General features: G+C 40.6%; 1 protein-coding gene across 1 annotated transcript in view; it reads left to right on the top strand.

Annotated features, from left to right (window-relative positions):
• Positions 1–16,630, top strand: part of ctdp1 (CTD (carboxy-terminal domain, RNA polymerase II, polypeptide A) phosphatase, subunit 1) — a 59,517-nt gene that overhangs the window by 6,569 nt on the left and 36,318 nt on the right. Inside the window, exons 8-11 of the mRNA XM_070922002.1 lie at positions 3,678–4,730; positions 7,631–7,772; positions 7,875–8,105; positions 9,739–9,892. Of these exons, the coding sequence (XP_070778103.1) occupies positions 3,678–4,730; positions 7,631–7,772; positions 7,875–8,105; positions 9,739–9,892 (1,580 nt within the window). The remainder of the gene's footprint in view (positions 1–3,677; positions 4,731–7,630; positions 7,773–7,874; positions 8,106–9,738; positions 9,893–16,630) is intronic.

The raw sequence follows: 16,630 nt of genomic DNA on the forward strand, positions 1-16,630 counted from the left end.
AAGGGAGCAGTTTCCAGTACTATGAACATTCCCCTGTGAGAGGCACTTTCAGCTGAAGTTAACAAGCGAGTCAGTCCAGTGGATTCACTGATGTTGGGCTGCTCTTCTAGGTTCACAGTGCTAATGCTACATTTTGCACAGTCCATTACGTAGTTGAGGCACAATTTACTGTACTGTATCTCTCTGACACCAAGTGAATTACAGGAGGACCAATTCTGTGCAAACTGCTTAAACATTCAATGCAATTTATGAAGTTTTAATTGGTGATGCATTAGGGCATCGCTGATAGTCTCAGTACTGTTAAACTCATTTTGTTTGGAGAAAACTCAAGTAGATTTCAGATAGATTTTTTTTTTTTTTTTTTAATTGTGATGAAGACTCTCCACTGTGTTGTGAGTGCGCTAATCTCTATAAACGGACGTCTGCATATGAATGCAGAATCTGAAGGCAAGGGACAGGATTTGGTATCGTTTCTGGTTTCCATTTGTGGTCCAGTTTAATGAAATGCAATCTCGGAACCCATCGGCTATCATCTGAGGGCTTTTTTTTTTTATCAATCTTGGAACCCCAGAGATTATTGACTTTTTATTGGCTTTTATAAGCTTTATTTTATTTATCTGCATTCAGCTTTTTGTCAGGCGTTAGCTGAGATCGCACTGTAAACAATGACCAGCCCACAGAAGAGGAAGTCTTGGCCCGTTAACCGGATATCCGTTAACTGGCTGCTCTGGAAGCCCAGAAACATTGGCCTCTGCCCTCAGAGGCTAAATTGTCTCATGACGAAGATGACATTTTTGTTTGTTGAGGTCAAAAAAGACCCTCAAAAATTAAATCATTAAATTTGATTTCAGTAAGTGTGCAGCAACCTTGCAAATGGTTATCTCAGTACTTAATATAATATAATGTGTTTATTAATGTAATAAGCTTCCCTTATATTAACCTGTCATACTGACCTGCAAAGAGAAAGCCTTATCATTTATTCAACTACTGTTAACATTTATATTAACAGCTGTATATTAAGTAAATGATTACTTGGTCATATCATTTATTATAGAGAGTCCCTCAGGCCGGACCCAGACAGTAAATACTCATCAACACGGCATTCATGTGCAGCCAGCGTCCTGTTGACATGATGAGCCTACACATCTCTATCCACAAACCTCATCAAAACTCAAAGTATGAACAGTGTGTGTGTCCCTCCGTGTTGACTCATCTCAAAGACGCACTGTTATCCTCTTCATTATCGTGGCAGGAAACAAGCTGCTTGGAGCCAGCCAGTGTGTCTCCTTTGGGGCCGTTGTAGGACCCCCCTCATTTACACCCACTCTCATGCTGTCACGTTAATTAGTGATGAAACTGCTGGTTGTACTGATCCCATGTTCCAACAGCTGCCAGGCTCAGCAGTGGCCCTTATATTATTGATAAATTCAAAGATGTAATGGAGAGGCTGTTATGTGTTTAGAACACAAGCTTCAATTAGCCCAAATGGAGATTTGGTCCAATGCAGATACAAACTCTTGATATATGCCCCCCCCCCCCAACTTATCTATTCATGTTCTAGTAATCTCTATCACATGAATGACACACATTTACATAAAGGATTTTACTAAATCAGCAGTTCTCTTTTTTTTGTTTTTTAAATGAATATAAGATATTCACTTTGATTTGAAGAATAATTTTGGTAGAAGGTTTGAGGTTGACAAGAAGCTGTAAACACAATATTAACATACAATACCTTATGAGCGGTGAGCGTGAATCAAAACAGTAAAGTTGAGGACCAAAACAATGAGCTGAAAGGCCCTAAAACGCTCCATAGAGCTGAGGGGAACTTCAGAATCGGGCGATAATTCTGAGTGGGTTCATCACTGCAAGTGTCACATCACACAAAGTCATCTGCCCCATTGTTAATGCAGCTGTCAGCACACTTAAAAACATGCGAGATATTTTTGATTACAGAGTTACTTGGCATGTGATCATCCCTAACACCATCTGAATCATTATGTGATGTTAAATATTATACCACACACTGTAGATTGTGAGCCATTCTTGATATCGAGATGTTACAAACAATATAAGTCTAAAGAAAGGGGTTCTTAGTTTTTTCAGAATGTATTAAATGCTGTTTAAAAGTTTTGCCCACAGTTTAATTTGCTGCATTCATACTCTGGACGCTGGTGTCCACTGGCCTGCGCCTGCTCGAGCGTGCCCTGCCTCCTCCGATTATTTAGCTGCCCTCTCCTGTGCGTCCAGCCCTGTGGTTCCAAGTGTTACAGTACGCTTCTTTGAACAAGCAAATGTATTGTCACTGATGGAGGTGTTATGCAGAATGAACAGTACATTTTTCTCTCTCACTCAAAAATGACAGGACACTTTGCCTCCAAAAACCATCATTCTTATTTATCAAGTTTGACTGTCTCAGTATCTACCACTGTCATGTGGATTATTCTGCGTTGTTGACAGGTTATCACTGGACAATATTATGTCACGCTCAAATAGAGTCACTTGCACTGGAGTGACTCAGTGTACCCAGAGGACTTTAGAGGAAGATTCTACACCAGGAGGTGTTTGCCAACACGGGCAGCCAGGGAAGCTCTTTGTGAGCTAAAATCTGGGTTACCCTCTGGGTAGAACGTGCTACTGTGAAATGGTAGGAAGGTTATTGCTAAGAGGTTTATAGTCACACAGTCCAGAATACATTAATGCTAAGCACATGGTGGAAAGGGCCCAAAAACCATCACTGCTAGTGAGGTTATATGGTGTCAGATAGTGTATAAAATCTAAAGCAGGTTTTTCTTTTTAAACTGCATGATAGATCATTTTTTACTTATTTTTCTAGAAATTTGGGTCCTGAAATTTGCTTGAACGTATCATTATATTTCAGGACTTTTGAAAGTCTGTTTTATATTGCCAATATGGGTCTGGGGAAGATTCAGTTTGCAGATATAGAGCCCCGAAAATGACAACATGTAGTAAAAGGTTATCAGAGAAGTCAAAAATCTAACTGACTTCATAAAAGAAGTGTACTTTTTTTTTTTTTTTTAAGTTTTATACTTTTCCAATAATTTAGGAAATGGAAAAACAACAGGGAACAAGGAGAACTAAGGAGTTGAAAGATAATATAAATAATATAAAGTACATTTACAAAATGTATTTTAACTGTTCACGTAATAGTATTATTACCAAAGATAATCTTTGCCAACTAATGGCCCCAACCATGTTTCCAATTAGGCTTTCCATTGCAGTTTTCTATGCAACCCCTAAAATGTTCAATATTAAATAAACAGAAAATATATTATAGAAGAAATTAAATGTAAAAGTGTATTTTATATTTATTTCATTAGAAACACTTTTTCAAAGTCTGTTTAGTCCTATAAAACTCAGTTATTATGAAAATAAGTATGAAATAAGATTTTATAATAATGAGTTAAATAATTTAAATTCAAATTATTGTTTCATTAATGTGTTTTCCACAATATATTCATGTGATTAATTTATTTCAGAATTATTTATTTCATATTGAACACTTTGGAGCTCCATGGTTGTCGTGATGGGGTAATCTTATGTAAATTGGCCTGATTGAAACCTTTTTTAATGTGTGGCTGTTCTTACTGTGACCTCACCTATTGTTTTGATGCATGTGTCCTTGAATACTGTGTGATCACCTCGTCTTGTTCCAGCAGGAGGCCCGTCAAGTCGACCAGCAGAGAGCACAGAACCAGCAGGGACCCTCGGTGCAGATGAGCAAAATAATGGCCCCAGGAAAAGGGCGAAAGACAACAACATTTCTGGAAAGGAAGAGTCCACGGCATCTCAGTCTTCTCAGGGAGTACCAGCAAATGAAAGGACACATCCCACTGGGGTTGTGGGGGATGAATCAGGGCAAGGCTCAGAGACTGAGGCGGAGTCTGGGGAGGGGTTGAGGGAAACTCAGGTGGGCGACAGAACAAATGTTAAGGAGGACGATAGCAACAGGACACTGGTGACACGAGAGGCACAGGACGGTGCAAACTCATCAGCACCGAGCCATGAGTCCAATAACTTGGACTTTGACCTTTCCAGTGACAGTGACAATGACTCCATTACAGAAAAACCTCCCTCATCAGAGAGTGATAGTGAAGGCAAGTCTCGCCAGGCAAAGAAATCTGAGCAGGAAGGAGTCACGCAAGCGCCAGGTGATGGGGATGGGGCAAGGGAAGGGGACAGTAAAGGTCGAGGTGAAGGAGAATCCAGCTCTGAAGCAGCAGAACCTTCAGGTGTTCTTCTCCCAGACCCCGAGCTGGGAAATGGCTGCTCAGATAGGAGAGAGCCAGAAACGGAGTCCCAGAATAGTGAACAATCTGGGGTCACCATGGGGGAGGAGTTGCTGGACCAGAGTATGGAGGACGAGGAGGAAGAGGAAGAAGAAGCCGACAATGACCAGGACGATCACCTGATCTACTTGGAGGAAGTGCTGGAAAGGATCCATGCAGAGTACTACGCACGTTACGAGGCCTACCTGAGGAAGGAGGCCTCTGAAACGCCGGACATCCGCAAGATAGTCCCAGAGCTGAAAAGCAAGACACTGGAGGGCACGACGATAGTTTTTAGTGGCCTGTACCCGACAAACTACCCCATGGAGAGAACCCGTGAGCACTACCATGCCAAAGCACTGGGGGCCAAAATTGGCAAGAATCTGGTTCTTAGCTCCCAAGATCCGAGTCGGACGACGCATCTCATTGCAGCAAGAGCTGGTATGTAGAAATGTATGTATGCTGTTGACCAAGCATACAGCTGTAGCATTGTCAATGTCATTGATCTTCCTAAACTTTTCATGGCATTCTTCTTAAATATAGTTTTTAAATTTAAAGTTCTTTTTAGAGCCTGATACTGGACTTTGAGGACTGAAAGTATTTCTTTTTCTGACCTGTGTATTATTTTGTTCCTTTCGTTGAATGTGGTTGAGGTATTGTTTTAGTGCCCATGTGCTGGAACCATTCATAGCTGATGCAAGTAATGGTTTGCTAATGAGCCTAGAATTCAAGAAGGGTCGGATGGATGCAAGACTTGTTTAAATGCCAGGCTCACTGACGTTGGTGCGTCTGAGTCTTGTCAAAGCTTTGGCAGAGCAGAGATAATTGAGATTGAATACACTGTCATCACAATTAATGTTTCTCAGAGGTCAACCATTCCAGGAAGGTCTCTGCCAATGTGATGAGCTCTGGTTAGCATATGACAATAAGATTATGCGGGTGTACCTAGTCAATCACTACCAATAAAAACTACTGTAAAGAGCGATAATTACAGAATGTAAATACATGGAATGGCTATTGCAAAAAAAGAACAGCACATAGTGAAATGCCTTGCTCCAGAGGAAATCTAACAAATAGGTGAATACAATAAAATGAATCCAAACAGAGTTTCAGAAAAGTTAAACTGTGAAACAATATAGCCAGTAATGAGTTTCAGAAAAATGAAACAATGTAACTCATAAGTAATAAAATATACAGTACAAAATAATATATGCGGTTTAGGGGTGGGGGGGGGTTGATTTCATGAATTCATAATTATAACATACTTTATTTTCCTGACAATGAAGTTGTGGATATGAAAATGGATGTGAACACAGTCTGCAGTAAAGCTGGCATCATTTTGTTCTGTGTCCTGCACGACCAACCGGTTGTGGATCTGGACCTCTGTACTCCATGCCTATTAGCTTGTTTTGAAGTTGTCCGCACTAGTGGCCAAATATTGATCAATGTAACTTTAAATAACACGGTAATGCTTCAAATTGATTTCTGCATAAATTGTTGAGACAGCCCCTTCTCTGTAATTAGGTCTGCTTGATTGACAGAAACACAGTTCACTGCATTCTGACATTAGAAAAGCCATTGCTGGAGGCTATGTTTGTGTGTGTGTGTGAGTGTGTTTCTTTATATGAAGGCTAGTTTTGCACTTGTAAGACCTAGATTATGCATTATGAAAATACTGCCATGATGGGCCCAACCCCGTTGGTTGCAAAATGTCCTGTTTTTATTTATAAGGCCAGTTGTTCGTTAAGTTACCACATCACTGTCATGACCTGTTACTGCTGTCTGCTGTCAGCGGAAATGTGTCTCACATCTTCTGGTAGTTCACATGACACAAACAATACAACAAAGGACTCTTCTCCATGACTCTGAAAATGTCAAAGCAGCTCCTACTTTGCTCAGAAATGTTTTTTCCTGAAGAGCACCAAAAGTGGATTCATGCCTGTATATTGCTATCAATCCAGTTTACCTTCTGAAAACAAGCACAGCAAGTGGCACCGTTGCCTTGGGAGCCAGCCCAGCTGAGAGCAGCACTTGGCAATCAGTCAGAAGGAGAGAAAAATCAGCCAAAGATTGAATAAGGGCGATGAGAGCAGTTTGGTCACTTAGTCTGGAAAGAGCTGCTGAAAATGCCCATTGTGATGTCAGCACATATGACGGCTATTCATCTTGTCCATTTCACATAAATTCATAGTAAATTCAATGTTTGCTTTACTATCATCTTTCACACAGTGTTTATTCAGTGAGTGGTTACAGATGAGGCTTTTTAACTTTAGTCATTGTAAAAAGCAGCATGCCTTGGATTTTGTTGACATCCATTCTCTTTCTTGTGGACAGGTGGCAGCCAAAAAGTCACTGTTTACTGTCTTTCTCTTATTTACACTCTTATTTACACTACACATGTCGAAAGCAGCAGCTCTTGCAACACCACCTTGCCCTTTTCCTTCCAGCATCTCCACCAATCATAACCTCTTAAATGACCTCTTCATGCCCTGCATGATTACCAAATCATTCTGTTTATAATTGATGATAGAAAGGATGCCCTTTACTATTTTTGATGATAAAGCACTGGTGTTTTTTCCCCTTACTGCCTCGCTACCAGAATGGCTCTCTGGATGGTGTTGTTGGTCGTATCTTAACAACAATTTGATGGATTGCTGTTGGATTTTGTACTTAATGTATTTTTTCTTCGCACGTTAGCATGCTAACATGCTAAACTAAGACGGTGAACGTGGCAAGAATTTTCTGCTCATCATACGCATGTTAGCATTGTCATTGTGAGCATGTCGCTGGCATGGCTGCGTGCTCTTAGCAACGTTGCTCTGTATCTGGGTGAATATGCATCCACCTTTATTTTCTTTCAGCACATTTACAATCAATCATAATGGGAAATTGAGGTCAATTTGTAGTTGTGCAGATATTAACTTTGCTGTCCAAGCTAATGAAGAACATCCCTTTGATCACCGGGGATTAATGAGCTTCTAGACATCCTTTGTGTCACACTTCAATAAGTCTTATTCAAGCAGAGACACGACTCTCTGTGGATTTAACCACACAAAACATGGCTTTTTGGATTTCTAAGAAAACTATTGAGTTGGCAGAAAAGTGAAAGCAAAAGTGAAAGTGACTCCAAAAGCCAAATCTTCTTATTTCTTTTAAATTTATCAATAATATTGACCAAGCCATTCTTTTTTTTTTTTCTTTTCTCTTCCAGGAAAGAAAGTCTGATTGATCTGAATAATTCAGCAGACCCAGAGTGTGTGTATTTGGTAATAGCTTTTGATTGTAAGGTCAAAACCTGTTCTCAGTTTCACCTTTTTCCTCTTTCATTCGCTGTCACCCAGGCACAGAGAAGGTTCGCCAGGCACAAGGCTGCAACCAACTCCATGTTGTCAACCCCGACTGGCTGTGGAGCTGTCTGGAGCGCTGGGAGAGGGTGGAGGAGCAGCTGTACCCGCTGAAGGAGGACTATTCCAAGACGCCGAGGTAAAGGAGCCGTTCCCGAACGTAGTAGATGCGAAGTGCAAAACATCAAACTCCTTCCTGAAGACGATTCCAAACCTGAAATCTTTTCCCTGTCTGTTGAAGGAGCAACAGTCCAGCAGCATTCCCTGACCATCTGGGCTCCCTGCAGAAGCCTATTTTCCACCCAGCCGCCATCCACTACAGACCTCCCCCTCCAGCCCCTGAGGTCCGGACCTACGACCCCGTCACAGGGAAGCTGATCCGCAGGGGCCCTCAGGTGTCACGGCCACCACCCTACCTCCAGGCGTCGGGGTCTGTTTTGCTCTCTGATCACAGAGAGCAGTCTTGTCTCAGGTGAGAACCGAACAGAATAGGAGCAGTACAATATAATGATAAAATATTGATGTAGTGATATCAAACTAGATATTATCATGGAAATTGGTTTAAAGTCGTGGAAATCTATTGGCCAAAATGTATGATGTATGCATCTATTGGCCAAAATATTGGGATGTTCCCAGCCCTCGACAGTAATCCCATTTTCTATTCTTAACTTCGGACCTGTGATGTTGACAAAAGTAGTAGACATCTCCTTGAACTGCATCCAGGAAAAACCCTTTAGCGCAGGCCAATGCAGATCTAATAACATAACGAAAGTGCGAGTTATGCTGTTGATGCTTCTTTCTTTGGTATCGACTGCAGAATCACTCATGACTAAATGTATTAATTTGTCCTCTGGGCCTCATTTCCATCCCTCCCTACTCTGTAAACTGAAACAGCTGTTGGTGCACAGCGCTGCACTACTTTGAATTGACATGAATTACTCTCAATGGAGACATGCAGCGTCTTCAGCTATCACCTGAGGCACAATAACCCCCCCCCCCCCCCCAAACAACCCTTTTTATTGTATGGATTGTTTATAGCATTTGGTTGCATTGTGTAGTGTAGCTCCCAGACGAACCTCCAAGCTTGTGTTGTAGTTGTCATATTTTTATCAGCATGTTGGGTCGTAAAGTAAAAGCACAATACACTTCAGGCTACTTGATTCTACAAGGGGAAAAAGTCTTAATGCTAACCTTAAACAATGTTTTACAGTCATCCAGTCATATAGATATTAGATTCTCCAGGCACGTCCTCGTTTAATTTCAACCAACAGTTTGACAAGAATGACGTGGCAGGTTCAAGAAAAGCTTCTCAGTCCCTCAAAGTCACCTCTGTGATCTTCGCCTCCATTTGTCATTCATCTGCCAGTCACACATGCTAATGAAGAGTGTGTCCTCTGGATGTGTACTTGTTTGTCACAGAGCGGCTGTAAGGAGTAAAAGCTAACTTTAGCCAGCTCTTTACTGGACATTCACGCCGGCTTAAAATGTTTTGAATTGAATGTGTCTGTGATGATACACTAATTAATAATCACAAGCATGAAATTGACCCACATAATTCATGGATTAGAGGCAGTGTGGAGTTTTCTGGGAGTCTCATGAACTTGGATTTAATCATCAAAGAAGATCTGTTCAATTAAGTACTGCCAAGTGGAAGTATGGAAACTTCCTGTCCCCACTTACATAAGATTTACATCTAATGGGCCCTCATTACAGAGAGGAAGCCTTGCAAGTTCTCATCATCGGTTTCCAGCTTCAACCTTCACTCTTTCAACCTGTGCTCTACATCTGCAAGTTGTCTGCTTTGGGGAAAAATGTGCTGATTATGTAGTGTTTGCAAGTGGATGGGATTCCCGTGGAGATCTCTGGAACAAAAGAATGCATTTAAAAGAAGAACAAACCAGCAAAAAAGAGAGCAGTGAAAAACAAAAAGATATAAGAAAGTAATTGTTATTTACTTCTTTATATGAGCACTTTTAGTTATTGACAGATTTGTCCGTTTAATCAATTTGATGTATTAATTGATATGGTTGAGTGGCATAAAATGGCCCCCCCCATACGATCTCAGACATAATGTTGCGTGGTTTCCCTTGGTTACTGTACCTCAGGGGAACTTCAAAGAGTCAGCAAGGTGATGCGGCAGGGTCCAGCCAAGACAACGAGCAGCCAGGGCCGTCTAGACGGAAACGCCAGCCGAGCATGTCGGAAACAATGCCTCTGTACACTCTTTGCAAGGAGGATCTAGACAGCATGGACAAAGAGGTAAGGGAGTGGGGGGTGGGGGTCAACCTGGTGTTGTCTTGGAAATCTATTATGTGAGTCTTTCACATGTAAAGCCTTTTTTTTTTGTTTTTATTTATTTGCTTGTTGTAATTTGCCCACAGTGACAGAGATTACATGGTGGTCTGTAAGAAAAGCTGTGAGAGACAGGCTAAAGCCAGAGACTGTATATACACTAACCAAGGCATTCGAGCACTCTTGTCTCAGCAGCGACTCTGTGTTGTTTTTGCGTGGTTAAATCTGCATCGCAACCTAACAGTGGGGGATAAAAACTGTGCCAGTCCTCACAGTCAAACGAGCGTTATCGGCGACCGTAAATGACGACCGTAAACGATGCGATCTTCAGTTTAACATTAGGTAGATTGGAAGCTCCTGCATAAAGGAGTCCTTGTTGTATGGACTTCTCTTTCACTCCTACTTTCCTGAACCTTCTGATCTGCTCTCTTTTGCAGTGCTGATGGAGCTGTAATGACGTATTTCTATACAAACTTACTACTAAGTCTTACTTTCATTAGCAAACCACTGGAAGGCTTTTATTGGTAAACAGTTGCATGGTGTGTTGACCAAGGTTAGCGCTCAGTTGCTATACAACGACATTTGCTTCACAAGATTGGCGTGACGGATATTTGTGTGGTCGGACAGCAAGGATTTTCTTCTTCCTTACATTTCCGGCTTGCCATCTATTCTGATATTTCAGTCCTTACAACTCTGTCTACTTTCTGCATTTTTCTATTTTTTTTTTGCCATCCTTGCAAGGCAGGTGAAGTGATTACTAATGTCTGAGAGCTCTGCACCTCCTGCTTGGATAATACTCTTTAATGGAGCCTGAATTCTGCTAATGCTTCAGCGGGGGAAAATGTGCAAAGCAGAAGAGCGTCAAGAGCCTCTCAGCAGGTGATTATTCAGAAGAAAGATCTGCGTGCTTTGTTCACATGGGACATGACATGTGACAAGCCATGTTTGAAGTGAGGTCACATGTTGGCTAGTGGTAATTATTTTGTCTCTTTTTTTTCTTATAATGAAAAAATCTCATTGGAAAGCTGCATGAATCACCACTCAAGTTTTATTTTTCCCTTAGAATGACCTAAAACTGCACTGTGTGTATATATATATAAATATATATATATATATATATACACACAAGTACTATATGTGATTTTTAGTCTGATTTACTATGTATTATAGCCATCTTAAAGCTTCAAAAATCAATGTTTTTATATTAACAAATACATTAAACAAGTATACTCAGCTTTTTAAAGATAAGTCATTTTATTATCTTTTTTTCTTTTAGAGTCGATTTACATTATATGTTTATATGTTCTGTACCCACTGGTTCAGGGTGACTGTTTAATGTGCTGTAAACTGCCTAGCTATGTGCTAGTGAAATAGAAGCAAGAAAAGTTTTACAAAAGCCTTTGCAGATTTTTTTGTGGGGTTTGGATGACTTTATATAAAGGATGCACACCGCGACTTTGGGTGGAAAACAATCAATATAAAAGGAAAAACCTCATATCAAAGTGGGTTTGTGGCTTTCTCTCCTTAAACCTGTAGATCCAACACAGGTTATAGATCCTGCATGGAAATGGGACTTTGATTAGTTACATTTAATTGAATGATCTGGATGCCAGTGTGATTGGTCATGCTTCAAATGACTCCTGTTACTGGGATGCAAAACAGTCTGCTGTCAGTTATTAACTCAATTGAATTCTGAACCTAAGTAACTCTGTAGCTGCAGGCAAAAGCTCAGTCTGAGAACTGCCTTGTGCCATGCGTTTCTGGAAATAGAGTTTTCTTCCTTTTTTTCTCCCACTCTTATGTGTTTGAAGAAGATGCAGGGCTGCATCCCTTATTCTCTAAAAGTTACTGACCTGGAGTATTACCGAAGCCAACAGCTATTTAATGTTTGTTTTTTCATTTTATATCCATATCTCCCAAGCTTTCAAGATGCTCTATGATTAAATCTCCTTTTGGTGTTTGAGGATGAAGCTGAGACATAATCTATTGATTTTACAAACATGTTACAAACTGATAAAATGGAGAATGATATTTGTCTAATACTGAAGCTGTGTCATCTTTGGGTGGAGGTTAGCAATTCTGTATGAACCTAGTGGTCCCTTCTCTCTTGGTGGGAGGTGAAACCATCATCCTTAAGGTAATTGTTCAGCTCATAAACGGCAAAAGCAGGAAGTAAACTGGAAAGTGTGTTTCTGTTATTAATCAGGAAATGATACATTATGTCAGCGTTTGGGTCAGGCCAGAATATGGTTGGAGTGTTTGAAAAGGTGGGAATGTGTTTTTTGAAAAGCATATTCATCATGATTATTTGAATGAAAATGTTGACTTTGAAATGAACAGCTTTGGTTCATTGTTGACCACATGGATACATTTAATGTGTTGGTGCAAGACACCGTCTGCTCAAGCTCCTCATTGATGAAAAACCCTGAGAATAATGGATCTTAAATGGATTTGTCCCCATTTATAACATTTGAAATTATGGAGGTCTCTTAACTGTATAAGGGTCAGCCTCTTAAGAAGATGTGCCAAATCATGAACATGTTTAGAATTGATGGCACTAATGTGGTAATTATGCGTCTTCTGTGAACTCCTACATAGACCAGATCTATTTACATTCTATTATCGCTCTCAGTATAGTAGGAAGTTACCAGAACTACTACTTTTTCATTTATCTCATCTTGGAACCACAAAGGCCTTCCGTTTTAGTGCCAAACCACTGTGCTTTTATGTTTTTGTTCATGTGTACCATTGTGCAATAAACCATTGTCATGGTAGCATGGACTTAACATTCATTTTCAATCTTAATTAAAGGCCAACCTCTTCCTAATGTAGCACTATCGTAGTTGAAGATCGAGTTGGTTAATGAGGTGTTCAGTGCTCACACTGGGCATTGTTCCCAAATAAAACCCAGCAGCACTTATGGTGTAAATGTGACATTTAGAATGCTTGAGCATAAAGCTGAGTGAAGTTCACCGGAGAGCGGAGAAGGTTTCATGATGTTGTGTCCCATCTAGTTGTTTTTGTTGCATGAAAAGGCACTGGCCCCTTGGTTGGTTCAGACGAAGCGGGTTTTCTTTCATTTTGAAGGCTTAAAAATGCTTTTAATGCAGTGATATATTCAAAATGAAAATTTCAGGCATATTTTCAGACGCTTATTTTAAATTTATCAATTGATACTAGAGTGACGCAAGGGCCTGAAAGAACCGACCCGAATGAACCTGCTTCCTTAAGACCCGACCTGAATGAACCCAACTAGCACTGACAAATCGGTGACCAGAAACTGACCAAAGACTGTAGGTTTACTTTATTTCACCTATTCCGGACAGTTAGCTCACCAGGCCCATGATCTGTCTGTTGCCCTCTTGCCTAGGAACATTGCATGTCTGTTGCCAACACATGACATGCATCCATGAGACTGTAAAACTGCAGTGAAAACACAACATGAAAGAGAAATCAGATTTAAACCAACTCATATTACATCAACATAAAGCCACAACTGCTAGAGACAGACAATGCTGAGTCAAACAAGCGATGCTACCATCTTACAGCTATGCTAGCCAACAATTAACTCAGTTTTACACTTAATTTGTAGCAAAACAAAAACACTGCTATCGTGTTCTGCTTAAAGCATCTAAAATGTGATCAACTAAAACACTCATGGACAAATAGTGTCCACGACAACAACAAAAAAGGTGATAAATTAACACTGACTCATTAACACAGAAAGAAATTTCAGCAAAATGACAAGGAATGGGCAGTGTAGTATCGAAAACACAATGTTAAATGCACTCAAACTGAGGACAGAACAGTGATCAACACACTCTTCATACTCTACTATTGATTGTTGTTGATCACACCGACCCGCTCGAAAATGTCATCTTACTTAATCACTCAATATTCATGCTCATATTACATCACAGTGTACCAAACAGAACAAGGTGAAACTACTTCAAAATGTGCCGCAAATCTTACAGCAGCAGGCCCAAAGAGGTTATGGTTATGTACATCCATATTTCCAGTGAAAAGATAAATAACGATAAGTGGCTGAGCCTTAAGCGGCCTGTTACAGGGCAAAGTCTGTGTGAAATAGAACATGGGTCGTGGATTTGTGATTTGAGACGCTTACCACCACCAAGGCCCAGGAATTTCTGTCAGGCTATCACAATTTGGAAGTGGGAGAATTTACTTCCTGCAAGGATAGCAAAATCCTTGTCCAACATCTTTTGTACTGTAGGAAAGTAAAGACATTGACTCGAAGGAGGGGTCCTTTGTAGATACACTGCATTTCAAATGTCATCCTCCTTGCACTGCCTTAGCTAAAGGGCAGCCTGTGACGTCCTTAAACACTCTAAATCTTCAGGGCAAAGGGTCTTAATTGGCTGGAGCAAGGTACATATCTGAGTCGGGTAGACAGCCTCACATTTAAATGTCACCAATGGTTACATGGTGCTATGTGTCAGTTTACCTGGAGCAACATGTGCAGAGTTGCCCAGCAAAGAATCACAGCAGTGTACCAACTGGATGACCTTTCTTTGAAATCGCTGTTCCCTTGTTGGATGTGTGATGACTGGGACTGGCTGGATACTCTTCCATTTACTGCTTTCATTAACACTGTAATGCACCGTGTGGACTATGTGTGGACTATGTGTGGACTATGTGTGGACTATGTGTGGACTATGTGTGGACTACTAGTAAGGGCTGTCACTGTATCAAAAACTCCAGTTGGAACAAACACATTAATTCATTCAAGTCATTTGAACGCAACTCCAAAATTACGTTGTAGAATTGATGTCATAAAAACAGGTGATGGCTCCAGACTGTGGCCAGTGGGATTAGCAGTGCTAACCCTTGAGCACAGGGAGTCATTTAATAAATGCTGGTGTTAATATCAAAAGTACTGCCCAAAGAAATCTTTGGCTCTTTTTAGAAGTGACCCATGTAAGGCTGTAGCTCTCTTCCCAGTTAAACAAAAATGGCACCCTCCGATACTTACAGTACTGCCTCAGATGATCTATGATGAGTCTCATCCCTTTGCTTAAAAAACAACATTGCCTTTATGGGTGTGTTGTGTTATGGGCGGTAGCTTCTTCAATGATGGATTTCTCCCTCTTTACTTGCATTTGACAAGGGTACCAAGGGATTTGTAGAAACAAAACTAAAACTTATAATAGATGGTGTTTAAGATGGCTGATGAATATATTGTTGGCAAACTGTAAGTAATGTCGGTGATGTCATTTCAAACCTTTGCCTACTCCTGCGATGTTTGCATATTAATTACTTATTACCATGTCTGATTGTGTTATCAAAAGGCACTCTCCTTGTAGCAACTGAATGTTGTTCTATCGCTATAACATTAGCATTAGCTTGGTGGCTGCCATGAGCCACTTGTCATAGCGGCACGTCGTAGTGAGCTAGCTCGATATTAAAAATATGATATCAATGATTTATGTGTTGCAAAATAGCATGCAATTAAATAAGAAATGATGCGGTGTGGAAATAAAAATGCTGTATTATTGTTGCTGAGTATAATTCAGTGATGTCATATTCCTTCCTTCCTCACTCTCTGACGTATCATCTGGTGTTTCCAGGGAAGTTAGAAGAAGTAAAGGTGATATGACGCCATTGACAGGCGACCAAATGAAACGCACCGTTTCCTTGAATAAAATTTCGGATTTCTCTGGGTTTGAACATTGTTTGAAACATTTGGGATAATGTAAGTCCACGACTCAACAGAATATACAACATAGGTCTAGTCGTGGTTAGACATTTTAATGCGGAAATGTTACATATTATACCTTTCTTTTTCTTTTTTTTAAAATGAAATCGTGCTGAGTTTAAGCTCCATGAGTGAATTAGAAGTGAATGATTATTATACACAGTAAGGTGAAGATTTAGACACGGGTCAGTGTCTGTGTGACGCCATAGGGGCCCTCAGAGACATGGCTCATTAAGCCTGGGATCATAGGAGATCTAACGCAGTCATCAGTCACAGTGATCCCAGCTCTCCCTCAGCCTGCAGGTATTGATCTCTTAACATCCATGGAGGGATATAATCCTTGGGATTTACTGAGGAGGACAAGCTTCTGCACGAGTCTGCTGGATATCGAGGCTTATGAGGGAATGTTTGTCATATTATTAAGATGGATATGGCATTGCAGACTGCTTTTTTTGTCTTTCTGGGTAACTTTCTACCTACCTTGACAGTACAGTATAGTATCTTGCAAACAAATGTACAATCATTTCGTCTTCATCCGTCTGTAAGGCGATGGCCAAGTACTCCTTCAGCTTAATCTTCTGAATCTTTACAATCAGTCATGATAATGTGATAGTCCAGTCAGGTTGGGTCCCAGGAGAGTGTTTTGGCTGGTGTTGTACCCTGCCATGGCTAATACGTACCCAAAGAAATCCAATATGCAGTATTTGAAAGGCTTTATCGCTCATGGGCAACAGACTTACAGACTTGTAATTAAAGCTTCAGCGTGGAGAGTTGCAGCAGTCCCAACAGAGCTTACACAGATATGACATAATGCATGGCACGAAGGGATTTGACTCGGCCGAAGAAGACGTTTCTGTTCTTTTAAAAGCTTCAGTTCATTTTTCTCTTTGCAGCAGAGTCCCAAGTTTACTCTACTGTGAGGCTCAGCTGACCACGCTGTCCTGGCCTGATACGAGCGCTGCTTGTCAACTTGACATTTCACAGTCCAT

The sequence above is a fragment of the Enoplosus armatus genome, chromosome 16 (assembly GCF_043641665.1).
Source record: "Enoplosus armatus isolate fEnoArm2 chromosome 16, fEnoArm2.hap1, whole genome shotgun sequence".
Lineage (NCBI taxonomy): Eukaryota > Metazoa > Chordata > Actinopteri > Centrarchiformes > Enoplosidae > Enoplosus > Enoplosus armatus.